The sequence below is a fragment of the Carassius gibelio genome, chromosome B9 (assembly GCF_023724105.1).
Source record: "Carassius gibelio isolate Cgi1373 ecotype wild population from Czech Republic chromosome B9, carGib1.2-hapl.c, whole genome shotgun sequence".
In the NCBI taxonomy this organism is placed as follows: domain Eukaryota; kingdom Metazoa; phylum Chordata; class Actinopteri; order Cypriniformes; family Cyprinidae; genus Carassius; species Carassius gibelio.
In genome coordinates, this window is record NC_068404.1 from 15,883,828 (window position 1) to 15,905,754 (window position 21,927).

The window sequence follows — 21,927 nt, forward strand, 5'->3', positions numbered from 1 at the left end:
ACACACACACACACACACACAACACTAATTTTGTGTGAGAACCATACCTCAATTAAAGACAGTCAGTTTGGAATGATATGAGCACAAGTAATTAAGGATAGAACTGTCTTTTCTGGGTTAACAATCCTTTAAAAAAATAAATAAATGGCAACGCACACAGAACATTTTCAATAAATCTGACAACCAACTCTGAATAAACAATTTTTATTGGAACTGCAGTAGTGCTCAAAAAATGCACATGTTTTGAGTCAAATAACATGTTAAGATATTTAAACACTAAAAGCCACTGACTCCACAGCACGTTATTTAACCTGAGAATGATCAATTTGTTATTTCACCATTTACAAAGCTTTGTGATAAACAAGCAATTACCTTGTTATCCTGCACTGTAACAATTTAATTACAAAGCAGGTAAACAACATCTCTGACACTTTCTAGTACGTCTGTATATTAAAGAACAACAAAATATGCTCCAGAAATAAGCATGAACTGCCCTAATCACTGTATTAAGAAAACAACGATCACAACCAAATCACAGTGACGCTGCTGTTTGGCCAAACAGGTGCAAGCCAATGATGAGAAATCAGTCCGACTGCCAACAGAAGTGCTAAGCATACATGTGCTGATAGTGTTTCATCACATATCTGTATAAAAGAAGCATTGACATAAATCTTCAATTACACTCTTAAGAGTTTCATAGTTACTGCACATAAGTGAATTACAAAAGCACCACAAACCAAGCAAAACAGCACTATAATCACACTTGAACTATACCTCTTAGTAAACATTTTATACGTTTAAAAGGTTTATTGAGAGCAATTTACAACTGCTGATTAATGTTTTCATTTTAAAATATGAACTCAGCTCTCAAATGAGACAAGTAATATCAACTCCTTACAATACAGATATAACAGACGAGTCACTGCAAATTTATTAAAGCACAACAGCATTTAGGTTCATGAGGCAGTGAGCTGCATTCTATATCTATATATAAAATAAGTCAAAACAGTCACAGCTAAACTTGAAGCCCAGTCTGAAACTCTACTCAAATCCTTCAGAAGTACTGAATTAGTGTGTGTCACACAGAATATGACTGTGGAATGTGCAGGCTTGTAGGCTTTCGTTCCCTCAAATCACATCTTTTTCCGCTAAAGGTCGATTTTGGTTTGACTGAGGTTTTCAGGTTAATATCCCTTCATATTCTAAACCAGTTAATACATCAGCATACTTAACAGATATATACATACATCTTCAATTCGTTTTATTCAATTCAAATCACCTGTTATGGCATTATACCACTTTCAAATGGTAGTGCATTTATAAAACCACATAAAACCACTCTAGAGTCTTTACTATTAATATTTAGCTGCTACAGCAGAGCTATTAACCACATAACAACAGTCTCTATTAAACAAAATGAGCAAATTCTTCATTACATTTTGACAGAAGAAGCCTAACTAGCATCAGTACAAACATTGCTGTCATTGCTGCAGTGTTAAAGAGTTGCTGTTGGATCTGTTTGGCTTCATTGTTACATAATCAGGACCGATCTGGCTCTGAATAAGCAGTTCTTGCTTTGAGACATATAATCAGATCCTGGCCTCCAAATATTGTGGCACATCACAGTGAACACCAATGAAAACAATAAGTCACAATCATATTGATAGAAAAAAGGCAGCCTTTCACACTTTAACCACAAAAACAGCTCAAATTTAGCATGAGGCAGAGCATGATTGCAATACAGCATAAAAACACAACAAACATCAAAGCTCACTGCAAGATGATTCAAACACACACACACACACACAGCTACATTCACAGTGCAAGAGACAATTATGTGCCATATGAGTGTTTTTGGTCAAGTACATACTATGAGAGGACGTCGTCATGATTTAAATACGCACTACTCAGATGGACTGCCAAACATCCGTCCTCAGTGAAGAGGAGGTTAAACTGCGAATGGGTGTCAGAGAAGCAGGGGCATGTTACAAGAAAGGCACCGTTCTCTCATTCGATTCAGGATGACAAAGTATAATTTCAGCTCTCAGGTAAGTGATCCTGAATCAGACGATCAACCGCCATGAGCAGATCAGATGGATGCTGCTGAGCAATGTGTGAGGAACACAGACGGACCATCAACAGCATTCATCAAACGTTACAGTAAAAAAAAAAAAAAAAAAAAAAAAAAACAAAGGCTGTGCAGACAGCAACAATCTCATGGCTACTGTGACTGTGGCAGTGTTTCTAACAATTTGTCTCAGGTTATAAGAGACGCTATAACCATAAAATGTAACTTTGATGTCTTTTCAACACCATAAATTGTGCCCATCGATATAAAATGAAATATCAAATTGCTTGGAGTGCATGGAATGTTCTGCTACTCGGACTCGCCTTACAGCTTCGGCTAATGCAAAAGGGTGTTCGTAAGAAGTGATCTGTCTAACACAGAGGTACTCCAGCACCTACAGGCGTTACATGTGCATTCAAAGCTAAATGGCTTAAGGCAGAAATGACAGATCGAAGATAGAACAGGCAGAGATCCAGTCACGCTCACACATAGACATGTGAATTGCAGAAAGGCTGAACAAACACCGAAAGCTGCTTTTACATCCTTAAAAGTCAACATGAAAAGGCATTTCTGCCCCATTTTACTTCCGTAATGTGACATGTTAAATGTACGATACACTTTTTTTTTTGATAAAGCGTTTTTCCTGCAGCTTTTCAACTACAAAATTGATGTAATGTGATTCAAAATTGTTGATATGGTGAATCAGAATTGAAGTCAAGGCTTCAGTCAATAAAATAGAGTCAACAGGAAAAAAAGCCTTGTTTGAAAGCGATAACATTAGTTTAAGCAAACAGAACAGTTCCCAATGGTTTTGCAATGCATTTACTATGAAACTAAGAACTTCTCATTTACTACCCACACCACAATGATCTGAATCAATACGTAAAAAAAGTATTGAACGCATATGGATTTGCGCAATTGTAGATGGTGTTCTTACTGCTCCATTTCTCAATATTTAATCAGATTTTTTTTTTTTTTATAATAATCTTTGAAATAACAGACATTGATGAGTCATGCATAAGATCAGGAAGTAAATGGGGTCAATTGATAGGGCACCATGTTTTAAATTCTGGCTTTTTAGGATAAATGATGAGTGTTATGTCCGATAACCATAACACGTCTGACATCAAAATTATATAACATTTTTACAAATTAGTTAAAAATAAGTCACTAAAAACTTGAATTCTACAAATTAATTTTGGCATCCTGAAATTATAAGGTACAATATGACGAAAGAGAAATACAGGATACCGATAAATTAGTAAATAAATAATAATTTACAAACCTCAAATATCCACTCACATGATGAAATGATACCGATATATTGTGTATCCCTATCAATTATGACTTCAGGTTGACAAATTAATGCTAAATCAGGCATCTACAATCCCACACCCCAACACACACACACACACAAGTGCAGGCTAGTTTCTCACACACTGATTAAATACAGTCTTAGACTTAGTTTAGTTCAGGCCGAGACTAAAAGGGATAACTCCACCCCAAAATGAAAATTGTGTCATTAATCATTTACCTCCATGTGGTTCCAAACCCATTAAAGCTTAGATTGCCTTCAGAACACAATTTAAGATATTTTGGATGAAAACCGGGAGGCTTGTGACTGTCCCATGTTCCGAAGACAATCTAAGCTTTCACGTGTTTGGAATGACACAGGGGTAAGTGATTAATTAGACGGGATTAATTTTCATTTTGGGGTGGAGTAACCCTTTAATGTTTCTGGGAAACTAGCCTTATGAACAAAAAGTATTGCTCCTGAATACAGACATACCACAATTAACAAGTATAATACCCTGTACAGAAGCTACAAATGATGACAAACGACAGGTCACATGACTTCAAATGTGCTGGTCCACTGATGTCACTAGTCCATGTGATCCCACAGAACACACAAAGGGTTTCTAAGGCTGTTTTGGTCTAATCTGGTCTAAATTTGTACAAATCCCAGGTCTTGTTTTAATCTCAGTGCAGACTCACGTTTAAAGTTTGTAGGGAGGTCAAAAGTAGCAAGAACAGGCCAAGAGGGCCAGAGCTGCAGACAGGAAATAAGTGACCCTGTAAATGTGCAGTGGACAAAAAGCCAGCATTCCCACACACAGTGGCAACAACAGATGAAGCGTCAGATTCAGCATCAGTTTGCTGTAACACAAGTATAAACACAGACATACAGCACTGTTAGAAGACTTCCAGGCATCACTATTGCTCAAATGTTTGGGGTCAATAAGATTGTTTTTTTTAATTAATACTTTTATTCAACAAGGGTGCATTCAATTAATCAAAATATACAGTTAAGGCAATGAATTTTTTTTTTATAAAATATTGTAATTTCCATTTTCTATCCAAAGAATCCTGAGAATCACGGTTTCAAGAAAAATATTGACGCAGCAAAAACTGTTTTCAACATTGATAAAAATATCATATCAGCATATCAGAATGATTTCTGAAGGATCATGTGAGTCACGTCTGCTGAAAATTCAGCTTCACCATCACACCAATAAATTACATTTTAAAATAGACAGTTATTTTAAATAGTAATAATAACAACATTTTACAATATTTCTGTGTTTACTATATTTTTATTAATGTAGAAAAAAATCTTACCCACCCTAAACTTTCCACAACAGATCGTATGTATATAAATATAATATTCACTATATATTTATGAAGATTTCAAATTACAATTGAGCAAAATCACAAATATTAACATCATGAAAAAAGCTCTTTGAAAAGGCCCATGTTAGGCATTCTAACGAGAGCCACTGATGAATATGACCATTAGAATTTTTGTAAAATTAATAACATGAATAAATTTGTAAGGACTGCACACAAACCTGCGCAGGAGTGTATCTGTGTTACAGTTGATGAGCAGAACAGAGCTGATGAGCAGGGGTACAAAGTGAGGCCAGCAGGGGTCAGGATCCAGATGAACCCAATATCTGAACAAAACACATAGAAGTGCAGATTAAAATCCCTCTTAGATGTTGGAGATTACTTTCTCTTCACTCTCAGGCAGCTGGTCTCTTGTAGAACTTGCTTTAAGTACTTTAGAAAATAAATCTAATGAATTTATACTCTAAATGACTATTACCTGAGATTGTGTCTCCAGTGGATAAGGGAAGGGACGCTAAGCATTGTGGTTAGAGTAAGCAGTGTGGACAGACTGAAGTGGAGCTGCAGATCATCTCTGACGTCTTGTAGCACTGATTCTGTCAGTAGAGGGCTGCCGTTACATTCTTTAACCTTACTGTGATCATCACTGGCACGGAAACCATTTTCTGATTTTTGTGAAACTTTCTCTGGTGCCTGGTTTAACAAAAACAAAACATTTTGAAATTACAGGTCTTGTAAGCCAAAAGCCGATACATAAAATAAGAGATTCATACCAGGTTCAACATGTGGCTCAGTGACCTCTCGGTCATCTGTAATCTAAGCACCTGGAAGAAGACAAAAAACGGTAATCACTAGAGATTCAAATCATTGTGAAGAAAACTGTACATTATATACTGTATATATACACTGTACATTTTTATTATTTTATAGGATTAAATGAAACAAATACAAAACATTTTTTGAGATGCACCTGTATTATAAGCATCAGTAGGAATATCTTAAGTCAAGCATTCAGCACATGCAAGGTCAAAAAAGCATCTCTCTAGGCTCACCTCGAATCAACACTAACACAACTTTATATAGAGTAGGTTTGATGAATGATGGACAGATCACTCACCCTGTAGAGGTGGAGAAGACAGGAGACCATAAGAGCCAGTGCTCCACATGTGACGCCTCCCAGCACATTTAAAAAGATAATCAGGAGAAGCTGAGAATGAAGACGAAGCGTGCCGCAGTCCCGGGACACTGAAGGTCTGCAGACAAGCACAGAGTCACACACACATGACGTGGAAACATTTCTGAAAAGATCTGCAAAAACATAGTTATCAACTAGATGCTATGACGAAAAGTTAACAGTGTCATCTAATAACTGCACTGGGGTGGTGGTTATAACACACACCCCCACATATACATAACTTTTTTTTTTCTTTTTAATGTTTATGTCTTGTAACCACAGTACAATACTATTAACACTTTTACCTGTGCAGTGGAGCAAGAAAAAAGGACAGGAAGCAGACAAACACTCGGAGGACTGTGCTACCCCAGAATGCAATGGATGAACCTAGCACACAGAGCAGTGGCGACACTATACGGGGCCATTCCTGAACAGAGACAGAGGCCTTTGGGTCGTGGGATAGCTCCTCCATAGAGTTTAGAGGAAGAGAATCCACTGCAGGGAGACCCAGAGTAGACCAGACATCCTGAAACCAGCTCTGCCTATAGTAGAACAATAGGGGCAAAATAGATATATACTGTAAACATTACACCTTTATATTTGCAGGCTAAAATGTATTTGTATTGTCAAAATTGAACACTGCCTGAAAGAAAAAACCTCCTGTATCAGGACTCACCTGAGCAGCAGCAGCAGCAGGAGGACGGGCAGCTCCAGTTTGTGGAGCTGTAACGATTTACTCATGACCTCTTGCATTCCAGAAGGATGTCCTGATCTCTTGATGGAGCCCAGCTGAGCCCTGATCATCAGAAGAAGAACTACAGCCAAGTAGACAGGCAGAACCGGACCACAGAAACGCAGAATCTAAAGGAAAACAAATGCTTTTGAATATGAGGAACACTCTGAGGTTGAAAGTTAACAGCATGCCAAATGAAACATGAAATTAAAGCACACCTGCCCAAGCACTTTAGGGATAGAAGTCCGAATAGACACCTGTAAAGACAAAATACAATATTTGTTGCCAGTAACTGATAAGGTCGCCTTTGAGACTTTGACGAATGTCGATGAAAAACCTTGTATTGGCAGTTGGGGGCAGTGTGGAGCTGCAGGAGGGCACTGGAGGCGTTGTCTGGGCGGCTGGTGTGCAGCGTGCTGTAGATGTCAGATACCGAAGGAATACTGCGTAAAAAAAAAAAAAAAAAAGAGAACAAAGAAAGTCATACACAACACAACTATCAGTACTCTGCCACAGAGCTGAGGAAAGATTGCTGATTAATGACAAGACTCCTACCTTGCCGTATCAAAAGAGTCTTCACGAAACCAAGGTACCCTCAGTCTGTACACACTGGGCAGTCTGTCTGTAGAACACAACACAGACACAGTGTCAGTCTTTTAATTCATCATGCTTCATTTCTGGCAGATAAAGCTGAATAAATGGATACCTTTAGTGGTTTTGCAGTGACTAGTGACCGTTATTCTGAAAGCTTGATAGACCTGAAGGAACACAAACAACTTCACTTTTATTATGTTTTCGGGTATATGTATTATTTTAATAAAAGCTTAAGGAGTAACAGATTACTAAATAGAACATAAAACCTAAGGAACTATTCTAAAGACCTCTATGGGATTTGTACCATTACAAAAGCTTCTACTATGAATCGATATGAAAACGATGAAAAACAGAGGGAATGCTCCACCTGATGAAAGTCTTGCAGCTGAAGTGTGTGAAGCAGCCCAGAGGAGTTGATGCTGATGTCACTAACAGTCAGACCTACAGACCGTCACATACAAGAGAAAGCATCCACGTACAATAAACACAACAACTTTTTTTAATGAATGACAGTGTAAGATTATTACATTGTATATACAGGCCTTTGTTTATGTTAACAATGAATAAAAATAGCTTATACAGCTGTCGTTAAGGCAAACTGGGCAACTAAAGAATGCAAACACAAGCATGCAGTTCAGTGCTCACCGAAGGACAGCACATGAGGCACCTGCACTGACACAGTCAAGCTCTCCTCTCTCTGCAGCTCACACTCCACTACAAACTACAATCAGACAATCAAGCCTTTAGAAAGCATCTAAAACATCGAGCTCATTTGACATAAATCATATGTTTTAAGAAGGGAAACATCTGCTAATGTGGTCTGTCTTGTAATGCAAGTTTTTATTACGGACATGAATTATGTGGACCATAAGTTAACTTCTAACCTCTGTTCCACTGGGGTTTGAGGCGTCAATAATGAGATGAGAGACAGACAAAAGGTCGCTGATTTTCACTGTAACAGCCTATAAAGAAACACAGGCAAAGTTTACCACACTTTTTATTTTAAATGTGGCTATACAATGTTACTGAATAAACTAGAATGACCTTATAGGCTGGAAGAAGTTCTGTCCGAGATGACAGATCTACTGCCTGGACACTGGGTAATGGGGAAAAATAGATAAAGCAATTTACAAACCAAATAATCTAACACATACTGTACAATATAGATTATAAACAAGAGTCCAAACTAATGGTATGGATCAACGTGTGCAATGCACTAGATTTATGAAAATGTGCTAACTTTACGAATGCAGATTCTGTACGGGCCTGGTGGTAATTATTTCTTTTTGAGAGGAATTTATGTGGTTTATTTTACTCACCATATCGAGCCACTCATCTGTGTACAGCCATATAACCAGCTGGTCATTTCCTGTTGAACATGTACAGACACACACAGCTCTTCATTACGTCTGAGAACTTTCACAATGAGCATGTAAGAAAAACTCATAACACAATTTTATACTCATAACTGGGACACCACGTAAAGAGATTTCAAATGAATGCTCTTAAACAGACCTAATTTCACCAAATGTTAAGTGACATTTAAATTGAAATGATACATTTAAATGAAAAAAGTTTTCTGGGTGTGATGCTGTTGGACTCTCTCTCACCATATTATTACTGCGGCAATGGAAATGACTGTAGGCTTTCCTTCGACTGGAGAGGGCAAACAGGAAGTAAATGACTTGAGCTTCCTGCCAAGAGTTGGTTTACATTAGTGCAACGATCAGAGAGGCGCTGCTGGCAAAATTTAGCCTGAGATGATGAAACATATGGTCACCTTGGGGGCACTGTAGAACAGACGGAGTGTGTTGACCTCCTTCCACGCCTCAGGAGGAGCTGGAAGGATGGATGAACAGATTCGGATATAAATAGCAGGAAAAGGAGAATCAGATATTATCTTCCAGCTGTGATGAAAACTGATAAGCCTATAAATATACATGTGCACAAACACAGACCTGAGAAAGTGACAGGGGCATCCTGTGCTCCTCCAGGATGCAGCACTGGATGTCTAAAGAAGTGATAGTTCAGCACTGACATCCGCTTCTCAGGACTCTCGGTGAACTAAAGAGAAACACGAGTCAATGAAGCACCTTAAACACACACTGACACTCTCTTAGGACAGGACTCACCTGCCCTGTTTCAGGTTCAATGAGGTCGAAGAACGCCCGGACTGTGGCCAGAACCAGCTCCTTGCACCTTAAAGTAAAGATGATTTCACATTATAAAGGATGAAATTCATTAGCCATTAGGAAGTTAAGAGGCTAAAGAGCAAAATAATTCAACAATGCTAGGATACCAAAACATACCAAACGATGGAAATGTGATCAGTGGAAACCCAGGTTCGGGGAACTGCAGTCGCCTAAAAACAATTCACAAAACACTGATGTACCAAGGTAAGCACATTACAAACAAAGCAGGTTCTGTCTATCTTTATTTAAATTCTTCAACTTTAATGGCTAGTAGACCTACCACAACTGACATCTTATTGAGGTCATCGATGGGGCAGGACAGTGCTGTCAAACCAGAGCGCACCTGGAAGTCAAGGTAACCACCACCCACAGAGAGAACGGTTACATTGCGAAGGTCTTCAGCATTTGTGGCCCAGCGATGCCTGACTGCGGAGTAAAACTCTACCACAGACACACAATTCAGATGTTAGCGGACCGAAAAACTCCACGTTTGCAATCAAACTGAAGAAGTGTAGTAATATAAAAATACACATACCTTGTGAATAAACAATTGTTAAATAATTATTTAATTTTCTGTCTTTGAAAGAAGTCTATTATGCTCACCATAACTACATGTATGGATGTGAGCAAAAATACAGTAAAAAAAAACAAGTAATATTGTAAATTTATTATTATCAATTTGCTTATTTCTTATTACCAGTGTAATAAGTGTAATTTTACTTTTTGTAAAAACCATAATATATTTTTTCTTTGATGAATTAAAAGTTCAGCAGTTATCTAAAATAGATTTTTTTGTAACATTATAATTTTCTTTACTGTTACGTTCAATTAATTTTTTGCTTAATTGTGAAATAAAAATAGCAATTTCTTTTAAAATAAAAAAGCTACTTTTGAACAGTAATGTACCTTCAAAACTCTCAAACAAATCATCTGTTCATATTTATGTCGGTCTGTAGGTTTTTTCCTACCCAGTATATAAGGGTCCAGAGACAGGACAGGTGCCTGATGGGGTGAGGCCTGCGTGATGATGAGGCTGACCAGGCCTGGGTTGAAACGTGCCAGGGTGAACAACGCTCTTGCCACCACTCCACCCATGGAGTGACCCACCAGAACCACACTCCTGGGAGGGTCCGGACGGTCCTGCAGCCAAGGAAAAGCAGAAGAAAAATCACTGGTTTGAATTTAGATGACCTATTTAGCAATTAGCTTCTACTACTAAGTGACTGAAAGGCTGGAGAATACACTACATGACTTTTAAAATCTAAACAGATTTTGAAACTATAGGCATCATACATTTGCTGACTTTGTGAATGTTTACAGAAAAAACTGGCATCATACATCAACAGAGATGTCTGAAGATCAAACACAAGCAGACTTTGACACCGTTTCTGCACAACACATGCAGAAACATGCGCCTTGTTGCTAGGAGACGCATGACAAATAAGAATAATATGCATTCTAAAATCGGCTCAAAGTATAAAACATGTTTTAGCCTGAAGCTAAAAATCTGAGTCTCTACCCATCATAAACTGTGATTTTACATTTAAATTTATGCATTAAGGTTGGCATAAGAGTCTACAACTCATATTTCTTTTAAAGTAATTATTTTATCTGTTCTTAGCCCATGACCTGGTGTTGCTAACGCAATAATCTTATGTTAAGCTACAGGATTTCGGCATTGTCACCGTGTTGCAATGAGCTTCCACAATCTCTCTTTATCCATCTGCAATGAAAAGACTGAAAGTTTCATTAGTCGTGGAGTAAGTTAAACACAGCTTGAAGGGAAAGTTATTAATATCACATATGTATGCATGTATAAGATGTGCTGAAATACTGAAGAATGCTCTGTAATATCTGCCAACACTGACTGCCCAAAATCTTGCTCTAAATATGCAACTAGGATTGATTCCTCCAGACTGAAAATCTGTGCAAGGTCATATATTCAACCTTGAAGAAATATACACATACAGGCCTATATTTTGTGTGCTATAAAAATGTTTTACTTGTCTATAAATTAAATTATCTCCGTTCATGCTCCAAGTGAACCAGGTGTGTATACTATGAACAAAAGTCTAGACAACAAATTTTGTGACCTGTAATTCTAACAAAGGGACAGGAAAGGATGAAAAGGAAATGGTAAGAAAGTAAAAGGACAAAAGGGATGGAAAAGGAAAAAAGATGCCCTTGACCTCTGACCTTGTAAAGGCGCAATATGGCTTTGATGCTTTCATGTAGAAATTGAGTCTGTCTGCGCAAACTGCCCCCATACAGGGCCACCAACTCCTCGTTGAAGTCGATGGTGAACACGTTCATATGGATTGGCCCGTCCAGGTTCTCAGCCTTCCTCAACGCCACTGAACCCAGAGAACGAGCTGCAAGAGAGAGTATGACAACATCTCTGTGTGAGCTCTCACCTCGGTCTTTCTCTGTTTGTAATGAACAATCTGTATGTTTCATAAGTACTGGGAAAAAGTCAGGAGGAGGATCAAGATCGATTCAGCAAACAAACATGTTCTTTTTTCACCCAACAGTCAAAATCCACCTTAAAGAAAAAGTATGAAATAATCCATCTCACCTTGCTTGTAGCTGCCCGCATTCCCAGGCAAGAAGAGCACAGGAGCGCCAGTGAGCTTGAGTCCTCTGGTCTCCTGAGCATATACACCCTCTCCATACAGATACAGGCCGTATGATGGGTACTGGCGCGCCACACGCTTCGGAAGCTGCACACGCTGCAAACATACAGGTGAAGGGAATGCAAGACCACAAGCAAATCAAGTTGTAGAACAGGCTTCCTGAAACGAATGACATTTTAACAGCATGCTCAGGTTGCAGTGCAGTTTGAATGTATGGCAGGTTCAATTAGCTCCTATAAGCAACTAGTGAATACATAAGGTTTTCTTTTGGATTTTAAATTCATCTGTTTTTAACACTTCAGTAATTAAATGACGACGTATTTTCCCTAATATATGTTATTTATAAACATTTATTTAAAAATGTATATTTGTAAAAAATAAATTATGCATACTTTTCATGGGGATTATGGTCTTTTACCATAAACCCATTACAATATAAATATTAAAAATACAAATGTGACCCCTATGTTGTGGATTCCAGAGGGTTAAAAAGGACTGAACTATTGTATAAAGACTGATATTGCTGATAACGAATGTTTGTTGTTGCCAAAACAACAGGTAGAATGACAGGAATGAGGAACTAATGCACGACTTGCTAGTGAATTGTGAGCTAGTAATATTGCTCTAGTTAGAAAAAAATATAAATTTTTTGTGAATTGCAAAGCAAATGTGTGAAAAATCTCCATTGATAGACTGCGCTCGCGGTGATACTCACTCGGTATTCTGGGTACTCGAACATGTATGTCATGCTGCATCGGTTCTCCCCGAAACCAAACAATAATTCCCGCAAACCAACGAGCAAAAGCCCGAGAGCAAAGCCGCCAAACACGTATAAGGCGAGTCTCATGTCTCTACAAGACTTGTTTCATTTTATTTACAAATTCATTGTAATCGCGTCTCCGCTTTCCTCGTTGTAAACCCACACTGCCTCTTTAAACCTATAGGAAACCTCCTACGGACCTGTCACGCAGACTCTCGCATGATGTCACGACGCACACACAAGAGTAGCCAATGGAGAGCGAGAATAGGTTCTGGCTTTGGCCAATTGCAATTGACAGTGGGCGGGATGTCAGGAGAACGGTGGGATCATCGTGGAATATTTCTTATCTATTTAAAACGCAGAAAGGCATCATTGAAGTAACGTACCTGCATCGTGCACAATTACACATCAGATATCAGGAATTAATATTATTCAGTACACTTTCATTTTATCTCCATTATATGTCTTACTATATGTATATAAACATAGAAATATAAAAACATAATATTGGTTTTCTATCACAATTTATGTATCACAATTTATTTTTGTATGCTGCCTGTAACTAACATGAGCAATGAACAGTAAAAAAATAAATAAAATAAAAAATAAATAAACTGGTGCATTTCTTTTTTTCTTCGTTAGTTGGTTTGCCATAAAACCTTTTAAATATAAAGCACTGCAATTAGAAAATTACAGAACACAGTATAATAGCAGTATAGTATTCTATAGTGTAGCATTTTATATATATATATACTGCTACAGAGCTATAATTTATGAAGTTTGAAGGTGTCTGATATTGACAAGAGCATATTTCAGAAAGTTTGTTGTGCACTTTTATAGAAACACAAGCATACGTTTATGTAATTAAGCATTAAAAGGTACTGCATTTTATTTTCAATGAAAAAAAAGCATGTTAAAAAAGTAATAAAAATAAATAAATTACAATGATAGAAAGATTATATTTGGTTACAAATGTATTTTCTGTACAGTATGCGACATCACAAAATAAGTAGATTCCATTAGAATTACTAACCATTTATAATATTCTAAAGCAAATTAAATAATATTTTTTATTAATCATGATTTTTATTACATCATGTTGTTTTATGCACAATGTTTCACATAACATGGAGGTTTTGATAAAACGTTACATAACTTATTGGTCAGTTCATCATTCTGTATAAGTCTGTCTTTCAAAGTATCCAGGCAGTGGTCTTTGTGGCTTTAAAGAATTGCTTTTTTTTCCTCCTGACTTTTCTTGTATAGTTTTACAGTTCAGTTGCAGTTTGCACAATGTGCAGTCAGCTTCACCCCAAAACTCATCATACAAAGTGTAAAAAAAAACAACGTTAAGAATGTAAAATCAGTGAGATGAAACGCACTGAAGCATACAGCAAATCAACATTTATAACCTTCCATAGCACCTGGGAAGCACCTGGAGCTGACAATATTTCAGCGTTATTTTTTCCAGTAAAGGTTAGTGAATTGACCCTACATGTTTTGGCATTATGAGCAATAAAAAAGCATGAAAAAAAAACCCTCTACAGTCACACTTAGTCATGAAGTTTTGAGTGCTTTATCCTCATGATGATCCAATCTGAAGTCACACCTTGGGTAAACTCCCTTTGGAATCTGCCAAAACAGGAAAACAAGAAAGACATAAATGTTAGAATGATGTCTATATTATCATTTACTACAGTTATAACATAATACTGATATTTCTATGACATTAACTCAAGGTATTAAAATTGCAGTTTTCTATCATTCTCAATATGTATAGTTAAATTAAACTGTAATAAAAATATAAGAACCAATATATAGTCAAACCAAAATTTATTTAGACACCAGATATAATTTTTTTATATTTTTTTTTTTACTAGTGGGTGCAGGACACCATAGTTCATTTATGTAAGTGAGTATAGCGGATTTAAGTAAACTGTGACATATTTATACACAAAAATTCTTCATACACTTTGACCTGACCATGTTTTTTCTTTAACTGCTAATGCGACTATTTTACACCACTGCCTGAACAAAATTAAGCCCTGCTTGGTAACTGGTTGACCTAAACTGGTATTATTGTCTAATTGTGTTCAACCTAATTCATTACACACCTTTCTATCAAATTATTCTGACATTTTCAAGCTAAATTTGGTCTAACACAGTTTAACTCTGACATCTTGTCATATTTTATGACCATTTTCTAAACTATAGCAAAAAACTGTGATAGTGTGAGGAATGTGTCTGAACAAACTTTGGGTTGACTGTATATATGCAGGCCAATGAAAAGCATCATCACAATACTCACTCATAATTGGCTGTCAGCAATCTCTTGGTCTCTGGTCTCTCTCCCTCTCCACCAATGACAACCTGGAATTTCCTTGCTCCCTCCATATTCTCATCAGGAAGTCTGGCACTCATCACTGCAATTAATTTTTGCATACATATTAATTTATGCTCTACGTTACACAACAGTAACGGTCTGATAAAAATGATAATTATGCCAATTTCAAAGCTTATATTACCTAAATTACATGCCCAGAAACAATAAGTTAACATATTACCTGGGCGAATATTGCGTGGTAATGAGTTTACAGGGTCTCACCACTGTCATCATATTGAATGCCCACATCTCCTGTTGTTGTGTGCATGATCTCATCAGACTCAGCTGACAGCGCCCTCTGGTGGCTCAAAGACAACTGAGCGCATTTTTCCTCAAGTTTCCCTATTAGCTATGGGAGAGAATATTAGATTAATAATTACTCTAAATGAAATCGATCATCTTAAACAGGTCAATAATATTACTAATATAATATAATATAAATGTGATCGGTATCTTCACGTACTTACATCTTTAGCTACTAATCCTTCAAGGGCCTCGAACTTGCAATGAGACAGCAATCATGATACGTGTGAGAGTAAAAGGAGAAGTTTATGCACTCTGCTTATAATCTCCGTGATCAAGTAACTCAAAACTACACTGGTTTAGTTTTACTTTTTAATCCTAAAGTCTATTGTACACGGTTAACATACTACTCAAAATTTTAAATTAAGATTTTTTTTTTTAAGAAAATCAGCAAGCTCGCATTTATTTGAGCTAAAATACAGCAAAAAAAGTAAAATTTGAAATATTTTTACTATTCAAAAAACTCTTTTCTATTTGAATATATTTTAAAATTGAATGTATTCTTGTGATTTCAAAGCTACATTTTCAGTGTCACATTCCTTCAGAAGTCATTCTAATATGCTGATTTGCTGCTGAAAAAAAAAAACTATTATTATTATATTGAAAACAGCTAAGTAGATTTTTTCCAGGTTTCTTTGGTTAATAGAAGGTTCAGGAGAACAGCATTTATCTGAAATATAAATATTTTGTAACATTACACGTCTTTAACATCACCTTTGATCAATTTGAAGCATCCTTGCTAAATAAAAAAAGTGTTAATTTCTATAACCCCCCTTCCCCGCCCCTCAAAAACACACACACACACACACACACACACACACACACACTTTTGAATGATATAATGTATGGTTACAAAATATTTTTAATTTCAGATAATTCTGATCTTTAGATTTTTCTATTCATCAAAGGATCCTGAAAAAACTTTATTGAACAACAAATCATCATATTAGAATGATTTCTGAAGGATCATGTGACACTGAAGACTGGAGTAATGATACTGAAAATTGATTACATTTTAAAATATATTTAAATAGGCAGCAGTTAATTTAAATAGTAAATATATTCCAAAATCTTACAGCTCTTACTGTATTTTGGACCAAATAAATTCAGGTTTGTTGAGCATAAGAGACTTCTTTATAAAAAAAATAAATAAAAAAAATCTTACTGTTCAGAAACATTTGTCTAGTAGTTAAGGCTACAACCATGGATCAAGCATATTACAATTTCCAGTATCAGCTAATAAATACAAAAACTTGACATCATGTAGCCTGTTTTCTATCACATAACGCTGTCAGCTGTTGGCATTCACCTGTGTGGCTCCTTCCGTGAAGCTCAGATAAGGAAGAGGTAGATGTGGGTTCGGATCCAGATGAAGGGGTTCGGGATCCCGACCACCACAACCTTCTGCTTTTGTTCGTGTCTCCCCCGCTCAGAGTACTGACGAGCCGGGTCACAATGGAAACGGGCCTATGGTTACAACTGCAGCACCATCTTTCTAGCGTCATCCTAAATGACCCATCTGTGACTGAAATCCGACTGACAACAACCTGAAGACAACAGTTCCACATTTATAGATATATAGACTTTAACACTATATCAGTATTTTTCAGACAAAGTAGACTCACTCTTTATTTAAATTCTTAATTAAATGTATACTATATGTGTTGTTTGTGAAAAGAATACGTTAAGGACGGGCTTTTAGTGACTAAGTCTAATTTGTTCACGAATGAGTCGGTTCACTTCAATGAATCAATTGACTGAATTGGTCTGAGGCAGAGCCATATAGAGATATATATATACTCTATATGGCTCTGGTCTGAGGAGTTCTCGGGTCAACAATTTACTTTAAAACAATTAATTTTAATCCATGATTTAAACAACAATAAATTGTCAATAAATAACAACGTTGGTTATTTAGATTCATTTGACTTTTAATTCGGTTCTTTGAAACAAACTGTTTAAAAGAGTCGACTCTAAAACCGAGTCGGACTTTCGATCCTCATTATATTCTAATGGACGGCGGAATGAAGCAGATGGCAGCGAATGGAAAGTAAACTTCAAACGGTCAGAAATGGATTGTCAGGAAAAGCTGGAGGTGCCCGTGTACACCGATGTGGACAGAGAGACTTTCTTGAGGGACATATATCCGCTGGTAACTCGTGTATTATATATTAAACAGCCACTTATTGCTGTGTTGTGGTAAATGAATCACACGTGTCTTGTTTAGCGTAGACCAGCGGTTCTGAAACGCGTGCCCCTGGGGCCCTGTGTGCGCGCGTGGACGGTGAGTTATCTCGCGCAGAAGGGGGGAGACCGCGAGGTCAAAGTGCATGTGTCCCCAGAGCCCAGGATGGATTTTCTGCACAAGAACTTTGTGTACAGGTGTGTGATTTAGCACGAATCGCCTATTTATATTCCTTAAGCCCAACACAAAACTGTGGAAGCAGAACATAATTCTGTATTTCAGGACTCTGCCATTTGACAAGTTCATTCAGAGAGCTGCAGAGGCAAAGCACTCCGATTTCTTCATTAGTGAGGTTAGTTACCTTAAAAAGTCAATTTTAAAGTATTTATTTATTTATTTTATTATAACATTAATAATAGTTTGTGCCATTTATGCTAAATTAGTACGGATGAGTTTAGCTGCACATTTTAGGCAGCTAAACACATAAGTGGGCAACAGAAAACATGTTTTTGGCTGTGTGTGTGTGGGCCACGAGCTGAAAAAGCTTGGGAACCACTGGACTATATTTTCGCATAGCCTATATAAACAAAATATATATTTTTTTATTATTGATAATAATTAATGGGCTACCTACTGTAACAGTCATGGCCCACAGGTTGAAAACTTCTAAAATAGGTCTTTTTGTTCCCAACAGGATGAAAGCTACTACTTGCGCTCACTTGGAGAAGATGTTCGTAAGGTAGCTTAAGTTACTCTTAGTAAAGAATATCGTACCTATATTGGACTGTATAGTTTCATTTGAATATAAGCAGCATTGTGGCAGCATATTCACTATTAAATGGCTGTTTTATATATATATTTATTTATTTATATAATTTTATTTTTATTTTTTTACACACATTAATATTGATATCTTCCCCTTTCAGGAACCAGCTGATTTAAGGAAGCAGTTCCCTGAGTTGGCAGAGGATTTCGATATACCCCAGTTCTTTGAGCCAGAGCAGTTTTTCTCCAGTGTCTTTCGCATCAGTTCTCCTGGTCTGCAGCTGTGGACACACTATGATGTGAGTTCTCCATGTCTATATGGGACACTGGTCAGGTTTTTTTTTTTTTTTTTTTTTACAGACAAGCTAATGAAATGTTGCTAACTTGAATATCTTTGTTTATGCGATATCCCTTCTCACTAAGTACACATATCCAACCTTGTTAACAGTGCTTTTTATTTACACTAACTCTCTCATCATTGCTCAATTTACCCATACCAAAATTAGCATCATACTTCTATTAACATCTTGAATGAATAGCATCTGTCACTTTTTTGGCTAAAATCTAAACAGCCATTCAGAAGTTTGGGTCACTGTGATTTATTATTATTTTTTTTCAACCATTCTTGATATTTTATTGTTTACCATCAGGTAATGGACAACCTTCTGGCTCAAGTTACAGGAAGGAAGCGTGTTGTTCTGTACAGCCCCAAAGATGCCCTTTATCTCTACCTCACGGGTAGTACTTTATAAAAAGTTTCTTAACTATTATGATGTGTTATTTATATAATGCATTTATTGACAGTCCTTTTGTAAAGTTTCTTCTGAATGTTATTTTGCTAATTCACCGTAACTTTAATTGTGACATTATTTTTTAGGAGACAAGTCTGAAGTTTTGGACATTGACACAACTGATCTGCAGCATTATCCTGAGTTTGTGAAAGCAAGTCGCTACGAGTGTATTCTGGAACCAGGAGACCTGCTCTTCATTCCAGGTATTCTATTCTTAAGCCAGCCCAACTAATTATACACCATTATTGAATACTATACTTTTAACATTGTGAAACTCACATACATATAAGTGTGCTCTTATCCTGAAGTAATGCTGAACTGCATTCAGAAAAAAAAGACTTTTGTTTGTATTTTCTCAGCACTTTGGTTTCACAATACCCTGGCTCTCCAGTTTGGAGTTGGTGTCAACATGTTCTGGAGACATCTGCCACCTGAGAGTTATGATAAGAAAGATCCATACGGAAACAAAGACCCAGTAGCAGCCTCTCGAGCCCTGCAGTCACTAGAGAGGACTTTAGGCATCTTAGAAGAACTGCCACCTGATTATCAGGATTTCTATGCTCGTCGCATGGTGCTGCGGATTCAAAGCCGGGCATACCTTAGGCAAACTATGGAGGCATCACCAGGAAATTTAGACACAGCATAGTTCTCTCACTGTTTACACTGAAATGGAGCTATAGACTTTGAAAATGACAATAAAGACATTTTTAGTTTTTTTTAGAGAAAAAAAAAATTCTTAAATATATTAATATACTGGTGGTTTAAAGCATGGTCTCAGTTCAACAGTTCTGGAGCACGTGCAGTAACTATTAGGACACAGTTCACAGACACTGTAATCCTAACCCTAAACATATAGTAAGTACATGTAGTTCATTTATATTACTCTGTGCTTGAATGTATAATTACACTTTAACAAGGACCCCTTAAAATAAAGTGTAACCAAATTGTTTCAAAAATTATGTTTGTTTTTTTTTTTTCTTAACAAATTGTAACACCCTGAATACATCTAAAAATGGGACTAACATACAGTGCTCTAGAAATGACTGTTGCAAAAATTGTTTGCTCAAACAAAACCTAAAATTTTTACTTAACTTTAAAGATAATATATGAATAATTGAATTACACATTTGTGGATATTGTCCATAGTTATCTGATGTGGGTTAATTGTCACATGACATGCAGGTAAATTAATAAAATGTTTTTAGTAGGATTTCTTTTTTTATTTTTATTATTTATTTATTATTTTTAATTCTTATGATTTAATCAATTATTAGGTTTTAATTAACTTTTGAACAAGTTTCCTCTCCATGCACTTCGCTCTCAAACTCCTGTTGGCCAAACCCTGCCTTAGAAGTGGCATTTTACTGAAGTCCAATATACAATATTCTGAAATACAAAGACCCAATTCTCTATAGTATATAAACTGACTTTAAATGTAAGTGAGCCTTTCATGATTACACTCTATTCTTCATTATTTATTTCTATATTTTATATTATCATTTTATTATTATCATTTACAATTATTTCATTTAAATGTAGTAGTGTCTTCGCATACAGATTAACCTACAGTAGATCATGACAATGCTACTTAGAACTAATGTCTCTTCATATATTTATTGTTTCATTCATCTTTCTACACTGAATTCATTTAATTTAAAATTACTAAATCATTAATAAAGTTTGATATTTACGTACATATCTCTCTCCTAGACTGTCTTCATGGCAGCACTTTAAAACTCATCTTTTTTAGCACCCTTTACTAAGACTTTTTTTTACTAAGACTTTTTTTTTCTAAAGCAGGGACATAAATTAGATGTTACTATCAATTGATTTGAGTTTTTTTGCCCACATTTACTGTATGAATGACTATTGAGTTATCTGTCAATGTTTTACATTTTCACTCTTGTATGAGGTCTTGCAGGGTTTCCTTAGCTTTTGGCTTGGTACTTTCTTAGTTTTTTCTCTCATCTTCTTAAACATCCTAGGAAAGTTTTTCCTTTGCCACTGCCTTTGGTTTGCTCACTACACGGTCAAGCAATGTTTTCTTTTTATCTTCTTTGTTTTCTGTAACTTTCATAAGCCCCCTCCACTACCACAGAGGGACAGATAACAGGACTCTTTATAACTCTGTTTCTCTCACCATAGAGCGAAATGTCAATGTTTTCTGAGAATGACACTGGCAGCAGTTTACAGGGAGGTGGGGCGTTCTGGTCATTGTTGTAAAGAGCAGAAACAGAAGTGCAAGTACTTGTATTTTAGACTCCACCTTGGCACAAAGAACATTCATTTGAATGTCCACACTTCATCTTTCTCATACATAAGCAAACAAACAAATATATAGCCTATTCATTTAAAAATAAAAGATTAAAACATCAATTGTGAACAGTAATCCTTTAATTGTATTCCTGTTATTAATCCAGTAATTGTATAGGCGCATCAGATAGCGAGCCTTAATAATTATTATTAGGCTACCCTTTGTTTTTCTACAGAGACAGAAGCCGTGCTTCCACTGTCGGGTCAGTGTGAGCCAGGGCTTAAAATGGGCCAGGAGGGGCTAATAGCCTCGGGCCAGGAACACCAAGGCCAGAATAGCACAGCGTTTCCACTGTTGGTCCTGAAGCTCCGCTGCGCTTCACTAAAACATGCCCTTTATACGCCTCTCAGTAACAACGTCAGTCCCAAAACCCCTTCACAACGAAGAGAAGTTATCAGAAAACT

General features: G+C 36.6%; 2 protein-coding genes and 1 long non-coding RNA gene across 5 annotated transcripts; 1 reads left to right on the forward strand and 2 right to left on the reverse strand.

Annotated features, from left to right (window-relative positions):
- Nucleotides 1-188: 188 nt before the first annotated feature.
- On the reverse strand, nucleotides 189-13,005 carry pgap1 (post-GPI attachment to proteins inositol deacylase 1). Of its 2 annotated transcripts, none has more exons than XM_052565942.1 (26): nucleotides 12,738-13,005; nucleotides 11,965-12,118; nucleotides 11,586-11,761; nucleotides 10,358-10,529; nucleotides 9,670-9,830; nucleotides 9,507-9,559; nucleotides 9,330-9,396; nucleotides 9,156-9,261; nucleotides 8,978-9,036; nucleotides 8,808-8,891; nucleotides 8,517-8,566; nucleotides 8,242-8,293; nucleotides 8,082-8,159; nucleotides 7,843-7,918; nucleotides 7,565-7,638; nucleotides 7,310-7,361; nucleotides 7,159-7,225; nucleotides 6,941-7,046; nucleotides 6,822-6,860; nucleotides 6,547-6,731; nucleotides 6,176-6,412; nucleotides 5,814-5,949; nucleotides 5,470-5,520; nucleotides 5,175-5,389; nucleotides 4,918-5,022; nucleotides 189-4,225 (listed from the first exon to the last, which is right to left on the reverse strand). In XM_052565942.1, exons 1-26 carry the CDS (start codon nucleotides 12,867-12,869, stop codon nucleotides 4,084-4,086), a joined length of 2,829 nt encoding a protein of 942 aa, XP_052421902.1. In that variant the 5' UTR covers nucleotides 12,870-13,005; the 3' UTR covers nucleotides 189-4,083. The 2 variants fall into 2 exon arrangements, with proteins under 2 accessions (XP_052421902.1, XP_052421903.1); XM_052565943.1 differs by having other exon boundaries at nucleotides 11,965-12,181; nucleotides 12,738-12,872.
- Nucleotides 13,006-13,838: 833 nt separating this feature from the next.
- On the reverse strand, nucleotides 13,839-17,007 carry LOC127964523 (uncharacterized). Of its 2 annotated transcripts, XR_008155060.1 has the most exons (5): nucleotides 16,778-17,007; nucleotides 15,633-15,665; nucleotides 15,388-15,514; nucleotides 15,091-15,205; nucleotides 13,839-14,414 (listed from the first exon to the last, which is right to left on the reverse strand). It is a non-coding gene; the product is annotated as an uncharacterized LOC127964523 (long non-coding RNA). The 2 variants fall into 2 exon arrangements; XR_008155061.1 differs by lacking the exon at nucleotides 15,633-15,665 and having other exon boundaries at nucleotides 16,778-16,963.
- Nucleotides 17,008-17,353: 346 nt separating this feature from the next.
- On the forward strand, nucleotides 17,354-20,165 carry tyw5 (tRNA-yW synthesizing protein 5). The gene is made up of 8 exons (XM_052564743.1): nucleotides 17,354-17,620; nucleotides 17,696-17,850; nucleotides 17,936-18,005; nucleotides 18,348-18,392; nucleotides 18,580-18,717; nucleotides 19,069-19,156; nucleotides 19,296-19,412; nucleotides 19,569-20,165. The coding sequence occupies exons 1-8, from the start codon at nucleotides 17,540-17,542 to the stop codon at nucleotides 19,853-19,855; spliced, it is 981 nt and encodes a 326-aa protein (XP_052420703.1). The 5' UTR covers nucleotides 17,354-17,539; the 3' UTR covers nucleotides 19,856-20,165.
- The last annotated feature ends 1,762 nt before the right edge of the window (nucleotides 20,166-21,927 follow it).

Bases quoted from the DNA above. Each gene is read 5' to 3' on its own strand.
- tyw5 (XM_052564743.1), top strand. From the start codon at position 17,540: ATGGATTGTCAGGAAAAGCTGGAGGTGCCCGTGTACACCGATGTGGAC. The intron at 17,621-17,695 runs GTAACTCGTGTA...TGTCTTGTTTAG, and splicing joins TGAGGGACATATATCCGCTG to CGTAGACCAGCGGTTCTGAA. The intron at 18,718-19,068 runs GTGAGTTCTCCA...GTTTACCATCAG, and splicing joins AGCTGTGGACACACTATGAT to GTAATGGACAACCTTCTGGC.
- pgap1 (XM_052565942.1), bottom strand. From the start codon at position 12,869: ATGAGACTCGCCTTATACGTGTTTGGCGGCTTTGCTCTCGGGCTTTTG. The intron at 6,732-6,821 runs GTGTGCTTTAAT...GTTTTCCTTTAG, and splicing joins TCCCTAAAGTGCTTGGGCAG to ATTCTGCGTTTCTGTGGTCC. The intron at 5,023-5,174 runs GTAATAGTCATT...TGTTTTGTTCAG, and splicing joins CACTGGAGACACAATCTCAG to ATATTGGGTTCATCTGGATC.